Source organism: Macaca fascicularis, chromosome 14 (genome assembly GCF_037993035.2).
Source record: "Macaca fascicularis isolate 582-1 chromosome 14, T2T-MFA8v1.1".
In the NCBI taxonomy this organism is placed as follows: Eukaryota; Metazoa; Chordata; class Mammalia; order Primates; family Cercopithecidae; genus Macaca; species Macaca fascicularis.
Window position 1 is genome coordinate 99,103,820 of NC_088388.1, and position 12,717 is coordinate 99,116,536.

Below are 12,717 nucleotides of genomic sequence, written 5' to 3' on the forward strand. Positions count from 1 at the left end.
AACTTATTATAGCTAACATTTATTGGGTGCTTACAGTATGCCATGTATTTCACTAAGTAATTCGTAAGAATTTATCTCACTTAATCCTCAAAATAGTATTTTGACAATCGTTCATTTATTTCATAAGCATTTATTAACAATATACCAAACATGATATGAAGCACTGGGGACATACTGCTAAACAAAATTCCACTGCCCTAAAGATATTTGCATTTTAGAGGAATAAACAAATATCTTCATTTTACAGATGAGAAACAAAATTTAGAGAACTTAGGCAAATTTCCCAAGGTCACATAGCATCTTTGTGTCCAAATCATATTAGAACGCAGGTTTCTCTAAAGGTCCACACTCCTAACCAATATGTAATGCTATCTCTGTGGGCAAAAATACAGAAAACATATATTCATATGATATAAATTATAAAGAATATACAAGGACCATCATTTTATTACTGTAAACTAGGGTTTTTTGCCTACTTACTTTGTGCCAGGCTGTTTAAATCTTTCAAGATTCACAACTACTCTCTGACATAATTCGTAATATTTCTAGCATACGTTACAATTGAGGAACCTAAAGAAATGAAATGTTAAATGACTTGTAGTTGCAGAGCTACCTCTATAGCCAGTCAATCTGGCTGCGGAACCCACACTTAACTACTAGAATATGTAACTACCTGTGATTAAGACTATTTTAAACTACACAATTACCATTTGTATAACTTGCTGCTAAAACATTGACATTATGGATAAAATAGTTGATTTTCTAGTGAAATGTGAATTGCCAAAGTTGGCATAAGCAGAAATTTAAACAATACAGTCAAGGAAAACACAGTCAAAAAACTAACTCCACTGATGGTGGCAGACCCAGGTAACTTTGTGAGAATCCTATCAGTGTTTGAAGGCAAATATAATTTCCCTACAATTTAAGTTGATACAGAATACAGAAAATAGGAATATTCTGGCTTGTTTACCAAGCAAATCACTCATCATTATGATACTGCATCTGTCAAATCAGTCTGTAAACAAACCATGAACTCACCAATGAATAAGCTCACAAACAACCTTGATAAGCTACAGACAATCTCACCTCTGAATATATGCAAAAATTCTAGCATCTGTTAAAAGAATATCACACTGATGTAAAGGATGTTCCAAAATGCAGGGTTCATCCTTTCTGGACATTGAATATATGCACCTATACCAGCAAGCAAAAATTGCCAACTCCTTAATCTAGCAACTTCAATTTTATGTTTTATTCCTAAGGAATAAAGCAGAAAAGTATTCAAATATACATAAGGGTGGTTATCATAATGTCATTTATAATGGAGAACATTGCTATCATTCCTTAGGAGAAAATAATGGGAAAATATCTTACACTTAACAGTTATAATCTATGGTAGATTGTTACAAGGGACATAAGTAAGATACACAAAGCATTTTGTTATTTAAAAGAAAAAATTCTAGCTGGCTACACAAATTAGGACTTTGCTGAAGGGGAGGCATTTAGGACAGGTCCCAGAGGAGATGTAGCATTTTAACAGATATGATTGGAAACACAGAGGGATGTGTTTCTGGGTCAGGATATCTGGAAAGAAGTAGTGAGAAATCAAACTGAAAAAGTCGACTGGGTCCAAAGCATGAAGTGTATTAAATATATATAGTACTAAATAAATCAGTGGAACAGAATTGAGAAGCCTGAAGCAGATTCAAGTACGTGGGAACATATTCTATGACAAAAGCAACATTTTAAATATTGTGGGAAAAGGAGTTGTACGTATTTAATGATGCTGAAATAATCAGTTACATTCCCTATCTCAAACCAATACACAAATATAGTCCAGTTGGATGAAAGATCCAAACATTTTAAAGTAATAGAAAATGCTACCAAATGCTTCAGAAAATACTGACAAACTTAGGTTTATAGATAATTTTGTAAACAGGAAAAAAAATCAGAAGTCAGGAAGGAAACTATAGACATGTTTTCTTCTCCCCAAAAATGATTATAAAATTGTATTAGAGGCCCCATAATAAGCTAACAGTACACTGGGGAAGAATAGTTTGATGGTCCTAAAACACAAAGAACTCTAAGAAATTAACACAAATAAGCAAATAAAAAAGCAAGCAAAATAAAATAAAACAGCATAAGCAAAGAATTCACAGAAATGCAGATGCAAGTGGCCAATAAAATCATGAAAAGATGTTCAACCTCCTTAGGGTTCAGGAAAATATTAAGCAATAAAATATCATTTTTAACCTATAAATACTAACAAAACTTTAAGAAGATTGATCAAATGCAATACTGGCAAAGATATAGGGAAACAGTATCACGTATTAACAATAGGTAGGGAAAGTGCTCATATATAATTGAAAAACAATTTGGCAGTACTTGTTAAAATTGAAAATGTGCACGTCCTTTGATCCATCAGTCCCACTTTTGTGAAAGACTGCTAGAGAAAATAGAATAGTACGTGAAATATGTGCAAGGTTGTTTATAGCAACATTGCTTTTTAATGATTAAAAAAAGAAAAAACAGGCCGGGCGTGGTGGCTCATGCCTGTAATCCCAGCACTTTGGGAGGCCGAGGTGGCAGATCACTTGAAGTCAGGAGTTCGAAACCAGTCTTGCCAACATGGTGAAACACCGTCTCTACTAAAAAAACAAAAATTAGCAGGGCATGGTAGCAGTGCACCTGTAATCCCAGCTACTTGGGAAACTGAGGCAGGAGAATTGCTTCTGAGAGGCAGAGGTTGCAGTGAGCTGAGATCGTGCCACTGCACTCCAGCCTTGGCGACAGAGCAAGACTCTGTTTCAAAAAATATTTTAAAAAATAAGAAAAAAAGAAAAACCTTGACTGCATTCAATGTTTACCTACAAGGGGGCAGTTGATTAAAACTGGTACATCCACACAACGAAATAATATGCAACTATTAAGCAGAATAAGTCAGGCTAATATGTATTGAATATGATCTTTAAATAATAAAACAGCAAATATACAAAATTTATATTTTAAAAATAAGAAAACAGAAATAACTCATTATATGTGTGAACATATGCTTCATGGAGATGAAGTGGGAGATTCTGTGTAAATTGTGTTTGCTATTTGGCCAGAAAAATAAGATTTGCAGGGTTGGAGGCAGGACAAGTTTTTAATTTACTTAATTCATAACCCTTTTGTTTGACTCATTGCAATAAGCACATATTGGTAATTTTGTCAAGTTACTCTTGTCGTTTATAAAAACAGAACAATTTTTGTTTGTTTGTTTTTTGTTTTATTTTTTTCAGATGGAGTTTCACTTTTGTTGCCCAGGCTGGGGTGCAGTGGTGCAATCTCGCCTCACTGCAACCTTTGCTTTCTGGTTTCAAGCGATTCTCCTGCCTCAGCCTCTCGAGTAGCTGGGATTATAGGCACCCACCATCATTCCCGGCTAATTTTTGTATTTTTAGTAGAGATAGGGTTTCACCATGTTGCCCAGGCTGGTCCCAAACTCCTGACTTAAGACGATCTGCCCGCCTTGGCCTCCCAAAGTGCTGGGATTACAGGTGTGAGCCACCGCATCTGGCTACCAGTGTGTTTAAAAATAAATCATAATTGGTTACAATTTGTATTGTCTTTGAATTTCTTTCCTGAAATATGAAAGAAAAGGAAACGTTTTTTATAATCTACTTACCAGACAACTCACATGGAAAGTGAAATATATCAACCAACACGTGGTCCTTAATTGTGATTACATTTTATTGCACTCAGCCTATTAAGTGCTTAAATTACCAGATAACAGAATCTATGTTCCTAATAGTGGAAAGCGTATTAACAGTATTTTTGTTCCCTCTCGTAGCCCCGTTCCAACAATCACATGGATGAAGGTTAATGGCTATATTCCTAGTAAGTCACGTCTGCGGAAATCTCAGGCAGTGCTGGAAATACCAAATGTACAGCTGGATGATGCAGGCATTTATGAGTGCAGAGCTGAAAACTCACGTGGAAAAAATTCCTTTCGTGGACAATTACAAGTATACAGTAAGTGTTTTCAGCAAAGCATGATTGCTGTAGTCCCAAAAGTCAAACTGAAAGTGGAAATTAACTTTAAGTAAATATTGTTTATTAGGTGCATAAAAACCAAGTAATAATTTATAATCATACTTCTTTTGTATGGTAAGGCATCACGTCAAATTACCCTACACATAGAAATGATTTACATTATAAATGAATGGGGAATTATCGGTGTCTTTGTACAGAATACAGAACTTACGTCCTTAAAAATGAGCTATTTCCCTGGCACCAGCACTATTCTCTGATACGTTAAAAATCTTACTAAACTTATTAACTTATTCTAGAACTTGGTCAGAATCAGAGGCTCCAATCTAGTGTCCATCAACCAAATCCTGCCCAGGTGCCATTTTTTGTAAATGATGTTGGAACAAAGTCACACCCACTTGTCTACACGTCACCTAGGTCAGATTTTGCCTGGCAATGCAGAATTAAATAGAGACAGAGACCAACCGACTTGCAACGACTGAAATATTTGCTATCGAGCGTTTTTCAGAGTAAGTTTGCTGACCTGTGGCCTAAATTAATACATCTGTATAATAAATAGCCCCTACAGCCTGTAAGTGTTTATACTGTCCAAAAATGCCAATCACCCAGGTTGTGTCTAAGAATTAGGAATATCTGGTTCAAAAGTTTTTACAATCTCATCTTTACTTCTAAAGTTCTAAGTTGTTTGCACTTTTCATATTTGATTTACAATATATACAATGGGTAAGTTAGGGTATTCTCATTTCCCAGATGAGGACACTAAAAAGAGAAGCAATAGGCTAGAGCATTGAATATATAGTTATTGAATATATAGTTATCCAAATTTCATGTTGGCTGCTTCTTCCGGGAAACCATGACTGTCCCTGTATCTCAAGATCAGTTCTAAAAGCTTAATGCCCTTTACAGGAACTCCTAAAGAGTACTTTAAAATATTAATATCTGAATTCAACCAGTCTTTCTTCATCTTTAACAACTCCTTTAGGAATTTAGCACTCTAATCAAATTGATTATGCATTGAACATTTTATCCATTCATTCATTGATATGGTTAATGTTTGTTAAGTGCCTCTTGCTGCTCTACATGCTAGCGATAGAGCCTTGAAGTAACTCGTGATCCATTGGACTAGATGAAAAGCAAACCCCACATTAGAGTGGAGCATTCTATGTGCAGTGATAAAGGCATGTGAAGAGGACTGTGGGAATGCAGAGTCTACTGCATTCTACTCAGAGGAGTCGGGGAAAGCTTTAGAGAGGATCAGTATCTTAAGGGCTAACCAGGGGAGAGCATCTGGAAGAAAAGGACATAGACATTTAAATGTTTCTAAGATTGAAATATTAGCAGTGGTTTGATTGTTTTTAGGCCATGAATATTGTATTTGGATGAAATTCACAAAGTTTGTAACTGTTCATAATTCCTAAAACAAATCATTAAGACAACTCTCCCTAGCCATAGAAAAAAAAGGTTTTTTTTTTTTGTTTTTTTTTTTTTTGAGACAGAGTCTCGCTCTGTCGCTGGGGCTGGAGCGCAGTGGCCGGATCTCAGCTCACTACAAGCTCCGCCTCCCGGGTTTATGCCATTCTCCTGCCTCAGCCTCCTGTGTAGCTGGGACTACAGGCGCCCGCCACCTCGCCCGGCTAGTTTTTTGTATTTTTTTAGTAGAGACGGGGTTTCACCGTGTTCGCCAGGATGGTCTCGATCTCCTGACCTCGTGATCCGCCCGTCTCGGCCTCCCAAAGTGCTGGGATTACAGGCTTGAGCCACCGCGCCCGGCCGAAAAAAAAGTTTTTTCTACACCAGTGGAGCAAAGATTAACATTAAAATACACAGTCATTTTATTCTCACGGCAACAGTTTGAAGTATTACCATCCCTCTGTACAGATAAAAATCTGATACTGAAAGACAAATGTTCAACCAGAACTTTACTACTGAAAATCACAAATCATGTAAAGCATGCTGAAGGCTATCAGAGGAAAGTACCAATTTTCTGTGTTCTAAAAACTGGCCCACACCTAAATAGAATTAGATTGTATGTTCTAGGGACTGAGGCTCCTACATAGCATAACTCTACTTACTCCTCCCTTAACCCCAGCTACTTAATTCATAGGTAATGCTGACTGTTTCCAGAAATTAAAAAAAAAAAAAATTGCTTTCACTCCATATTACTGGTGTACGTTCTAGTGAGAAAGTGCTACTTAAACAATCTGGGGTGTCCTTGTCATGCACTGTAGGCCAGCTGGGTAAAGACAAACCTATTCAAAGCATGCATCACTTTGAATAGAAAAAAAAAAATCTAGATTGTTCCTTAGAAAGAGAAACTGGGCCGGCTAGCTACTTGGCATATATTTGTGACAGGTGGGAAATATATCTTGAAAGCATGTGAACTCTTTCTTTAGCCCACGTTTAGGGTGGCTTTCTACCAGGCTCCATCAGGAGGCCATACACCTTGCTTTGCTCTAGAAAATCCCACTTTACATCTGTTGCCCTAGGACAATTATGAAGAGTGTCCTATTTCACTTCTAAAAGTATCTTGGTAACTAGGTGCAGTGGCTCAGACCTGAAATTGTAGCACTTTGGGAGGCTGTGGCAGCTGAACCTGTCTCTAAAACAAAAAACACAAAAAAATCATCTGAGCATGGTGGTACACTCCTGTAGTCCCAAATGCTCAGGAGGCTGAAGTGGGAGAATCACCTGAACCCAGAAAGTCAACGCTGCAGTGAGCCATTATGGTACCTCTGTATTCCAGCCTGGGTTAGACCATGTCTCAAAAAGTATTACAAATAAAAAATAAAAGTATCTCGGTTATCATGTATTCATTCAACTTTTGTACTTTTAAAACTGTCATGTTTGACATGAGGGCTTTCTTCCCCATCAAACTCTGTAAAATGTAGATAGGATCTTGGCCATCATTTCCACCTGACTGGCAGTAGATATGGATAGCATGATGAATGGATGTTTCACCGTCTCCATGGTTTATATTTAGAATATTCTCTCAATATAGTGAATTACTGTAGGAAGCTCTGTAATTGGGGCTCTATCAGAAGTACAGGCTACCGTTTTTATCCAAACGGTCAATATTCATGGAGTACTGAAAACATATGGTCTTTCCTGTAGCACATTGTTTTTGAAAGTACAATTGCAGGAATACTAATGCTTAGCTATTAGTTTCAAAAAAATGAACCAGGGATCTAAGGCAGCATTTCTAGTCCCTTTTCTTGGTCAAAGCATTATAAAAGTGCTATATAGACGGTACACATAAATTTAAGCCACATATTTTACTGTTTTTAATTCAGTATCTACATTGTAAACATAAAACAACAAAGACAACATAAAGAAGCCCATGGTAGTTAAATAAATTAAAATTAAGGTACACTTACATGTCTAATATAACAAAAATAGGTCTTAAAAATAATACTCATAAAAAAGAAATAAAACTTGGTGAAATTAAAATACTAAATTTTGGAAATAATTTGAACCTTAGCATAAACTGCATAAATATTCTACTTGGTATGTCTTTCTTGATAATAGGATTTTCATGGGTTAAGCCATTTTTTTGGTTATTTCTGTCCTCTCTAGTTTCTGACGATTGATCAAAAAGATGTGGTTTTAACTCATCATAGAAAATTTTGTTTTTATAGTTCTAATACAAGTTGAACTCTTACTTGGTAAAGCTCTCAATTAAAAATAAAAGAAAAATGACAAAATGACAAAAGAAATGAACAAAATAAGGAGGGAAGGGGTAATTGAAGGGGAAAAGATGGAGGCAGGAAGGACAAACATCATTTAAGCAGTTTTATATTATAAGGAGTTCTCAAAATGGGAAATACTTTATGTAAACAGAAATCTCATTATATAAAGATGTGTGATCTGTGAGTTTAAATGTGTATCAAGTGCTTCACCAACTAGTAATTTGTCACTCTATAAAGACAGTCACTATGATCTCCACACAGTTTATATATACTATTTAAACTGAAATTGTATCAGTATTAAAATATTCCTTTAACCAGAATGCTTAAAAGAAAAGTAAGTTGTACTGTACTAAATATCCAGTAAAGGAATAGTTTCATTTTCAGTGTAGAGTGGCATTATAGATTTCCTTATCTTCATAAAATCTCTGAACAGTATCCTCACAAATGTTAATGGCTTCTATCACATGCAATTTGATTGTAAGCTCTTTCAAAACAGTCTCTTTTTTTTTTTCATCTAGCCCTATGAATTCTGTTCAGCACACAGTAGATAATTTTTATTATGATTCTTTACTGTTATAAAGATTAGTGCTTTAGGTATGCACATCATTTTACAATGTCCACTATGAAAAATAGAGGAGAGTCAGCAAAGACTACGGAACTAATGAAGAGAACTAAAGATTACCAAGAGCTTATCTTCTAGACACTACTATGAGGTGCTTTACATATATTACCTCACAATAACCCTTAGGTATTAGGATTCCCATTTGACAGATGAGAAACTAGGCCTCAAAATATTAAGGATTTATTACCCCAGGATCCATTAATAACAAATAGTAGAACCAAAATCCAACTGAAACTGGCAGTGACACGAGAATTCAGCTCCTGCCTCTACCCCCAAGGATAGCTTGCTACTTCTCAGTGAGACATTGAGAACCTGAACTAAGGCATGAGATGAGAGTGGCATCGAGAGCAGATAATTTCTACTTACTATATACTTACTTAACATTTTATTACTGTTAGAGAAAACTGTACGATATATTAAAATCCTTGCCATTCATTTTTATTCTTTTTTCTTTTCTTCAAAACACTGTTTATGTATGTTAGGTCTGATCTTTAAAGATGTTTTAGCTATTAAAATATATCAAAGATTTGCTCTAGGAAACAATATAAACTTGTAGATTCCTGGTTAATAATTTCATACCTAAAGACAGTTTTCAATCCCATTGTATGGAGAGAAAATTCTTGCCTTGAATTCTACTGTTATTATGAAAGTGATGCCATATGTATATTCACAGTTGCTAGAAAATGCAGTTGAACATTACACATGGGCAATGGACTGGGAGGAAAGTAACCAATATATATTATCTTCTGTCATCAAAGTAGCTCATTTAAATAGGAATTACTATCTACAGATTACAACTGAGACTCATTACAGTTAAATAACTCATTCTCAGTCACATAATAGAGCAAGGGCAGGGTAGCACTAGAATTTGAACCCATTTTCACCCCCAACCATATAATCTCTCCAATATAACACATTACGTCTCATTGGCCCACAGCTGAGAGTCGTAATATTGAAAGTGATCTATGCGGATAAGATATGTTGACTCCTCAATACATAACAGTACAGAAGCAACAAAGGAGGCCAATAACACTTAGCATTCATCAGTAGAGAGTTACAGAATTCCTAATGACAAGAGATAATAAGCAAGAGTTTTCTTTATGCACATCTGCTTAGCGTTTTATAAAATGTAACCCAGAGACTGATCTGAAGCTCAAATGTATTACATAAGTACGGTGCATCTGGTGAGACTTTAACAGCTCCTGGGTTTAAAGTGCCCTATGCCTCTTCAGTTTTCCATATCCTAAAATAGGTGGCTTGACAAAAGCTAGATTTTAAAGTTATTAGGTTTGTTTTAAAAGTGACCCAACCTGTGATTTTTCTTTCCCAGATAGATGAAAGACTCTCCATAATGCAGACCATGTCTTGGTGTCTGCTCACCCCATGTTATTATTCAGAAGCCAAAGCCAGTGCCCTTTAGTAACTTTCAATCTCAACAACAACAACAAAAAAGTTTAAATGTAACCTTTTATATTTCTGATTTTATGTTACCAGTAATTTTGTTGTTTTTGTAAGAATCTTGCAAGTACTATACTGTCTTTTTCAGATTACAGCCTAAGACAAATTATTTCAGGCCTTAATCCAGTCTTTAATGTTTTATTTTTAAAATTTTACCACTGCCCTTTCACGTAATGTTTTTGCCTTGGTCCATATAGTATAGACCTAGTGGTTTATAAAATACCTTACAATGTAAAAACGAAATCTATTGTAGAAGTCAAATTGATCCAGTATTGAACATAATCTACATTTTCCAGGTATTATATGAAGGACAACAATTCATAAATTCCCATAGCCTTCATGTTAATTAATGTTTATTCAATGATGACTTAAATTTATTTTTCTAATATAGATCTTAACTTCACTGTAACACAATCTACAATCTAAATTCTGCTTGTATGTGTGTCTGTGTACATGTTTGTGTGTGTATGTTTATGTGTTTGTGTGCTTGTGTGTGTATTTGGAGTTGCTTGAAAGCTTTTATATCAAGTCAATTAACAAGCAGACTACATATACTAACTGCATATGGCATCTTAAGCAGCCAGGTGACATCACCAAGTTATACCATTTCAGGATTTTTTTTTTTTTTTGCTATTATGCATCATAGATAGAGATAAAGTTACAGATGTATAGATCTCATACATAACATAGCTTGGTACAAAAGATTCACACACGAAGTACAGTGTTCAAAGCAATAAAATATGAAACGACATCTCTTATCTGCCAATAATTGACATATTGATAGCATTTTTACAGTTCTCAGGGCAGTGTAACAGGCCACTTTTACTTGTAGAATTCTTGGTAGAACTAATTTGAATAACATTTTAATGGCCTTTCACCCACTAGAATTTGAGCTGATAGCAAACAGATATGATGGCACATTTATATTCATATCTTCAGAGTAAGCATTTTACCTATAATGGTATCCAAAACAAAATCTAAAGAAAGGAAAGAAAAAATTAATTCATATTTATATTAATGTCATTAATCATATGTTTGATTCCTATGAAAAAATTGTTTTGGAATCAGGACTCTAAATTAGGCCACTTTACAGAGTATTCCAAAATATGTTTGAAGAAACATTTTTTCTTCCAATTTCTAATGGATTGTTTTCTCAGATGTCAAATCTGTTTTTATTTGAATATTTTAACAGTTCTTTCTTTCCTAGCTCTTCATTTCTATAACTTTTTTTTTTTTTTTTTTTTTTTTGAGATGGAGTCTTGCTCTGTTGCCCAGACTGGAGTGCAGTGGCCGGATCCATTTCTATAACTTTTAAAAGTCTCTTTTGAATTTATTTTAAAGGCTCACAGTCATGGTACATTTAGAGATAGATCAATAAGTCAAACAAGTACAATCAGTTATTATATGTAGGACACTGTTTCGTCTAAAACTATGTTTAGAATCATCTCTGCTCTTAATGATCTCACTGTCTCGCTGAGTGTCAAACTCAAACCAACTAAAATATTTAATAACAATTTAAGTCAGCAACAGAAGAGAGGTAACAAGCTACTACAGGAATATTTTCCAAACGAATAAGAACTACAGGTGTCCAGAGGAGGTGCACATGACTCTTCTTTGAGGCTGTGATTAATACATCTTACTTAATTTAGAATAAATACTGAATCATGAGTAGAATTAAAAGAGACGGAGAATAGAAGTATAACATTCTATGTAGAGTGAACAGTTTAAATAAAATACAATGTGTGCTTGGGAGATAACACACCAATTTATTTGGCTTACAGGAGTCATGCATAGTATAAAGTATTGTGACAGATTAGCAAAGTTTACAGAAAACCCAGATGTAAAAGTAGAGTTTAATATTGCTTGTGTATCTCACCACTCCTGTCAGCATTTTAGCATATATGACACATAACTACAAAGAGATGATTTCAGAAGACAGGTACAAAAATCATGATCAGTATCTGAAACTCACCGTGGTAAGATTTTTGAATGATAGCTTGCAGGCTTAGAAGCTGAATCACAGAATGTATTCCAAGGTCTACAAATCCTGACTATGCTATGCCAAAGTGGGGCTTCTAAAGTCCAGACTATATTGGCTAGAAGACCAATAAGCTAAGAAAAGCAAAATTCCCACTTAGAAACAAATAACTAACTTTGTGACCTTGGGTAAATGTCTTTAATCTCTTTGAGTCAAAGGTTATCTGATTCATAAAATAGGACATGTTTGTTTTAAGGATGAATGTTACAGGGATTGAGAATTTAGCTCAGTGTCTAGGCCATGGTAATGGCTAGGACTAGCATTTAATAAATGTGAGTTCTTTCTTGCTCTTTCTCCCCCCTTCTAAACTGGCTTTGGTTTGGGACATCTGCTACTCCTTTATACCCACTATTCTGACATGCATGTGTAGTTTTCTTTATTTTTTATTTTTCTTTTTTGAGACAGGTTCTCACTCTGTCACCCAAACTGGAATGCAGTAGCATGACCATGGTTCAGTGCGGCTTCAACCTCCCATGATCAAACAGTCCTCCTGCCTCAAACTTCCAAGGAGCTGGACCCATAGGCGTGCACCACCACACCTGGATAATGTTTTTTACTGTTAGTAGAGACAACGCCTCCCCATGTTGCCTAGGCTGGTCTCGAATTCCCAGGCTAATGTAATCCCTCTGCCTTGGCCTCTCAAATTCCTGATATTACAGGCATGAGCCACTGTCCCAGGTCCAATGTGCAGTTGTTTAACACATCTTTTTTCATATGCTCTCCTTTTCCTTGGCAATGACGTTAGACCACCTCTACCACAGCAAAAACTCTTTAAGTGTAGAACCTCTCTGTTTCTATATTCTTAATAGCCTCTAAGATCGAACAAGGACTATGTAGCATATCTGAATGAACATATAAATGAATGAATGATAAAAGCCCTC

General features: G+C 35.4%; 1 protein-coding gene across 3 annotated transcripts in view; it reads left to right on the forward strand.

Annotated features, from left to right (window-relative positions):
* CNTN5 (contactin 5) overlaps positions 1–12,717 on the forward strand; it is a 1,343,675-nt gene that overhangs the window by 1,020,261 nt on the left and 310,697 nt on the right. For all 3 annotated transcript variants that reach the window (XR_012422789.1, XM_005579428.4, XM_065528914.1), the window contains exon 10: positions 3,833–4,014. Coding sequence is in view for 2 of the 3 variants with exons in the window: in XM_005579428.4 (XP_005579485.3) it covers positions 3,833–4,014 (182 nt within the window). In the remaining variant the exon portion in view is untranslated. The remainder of the gene's footprint in view (positions 1–3,832; positions 4,015–12,717) is intronic.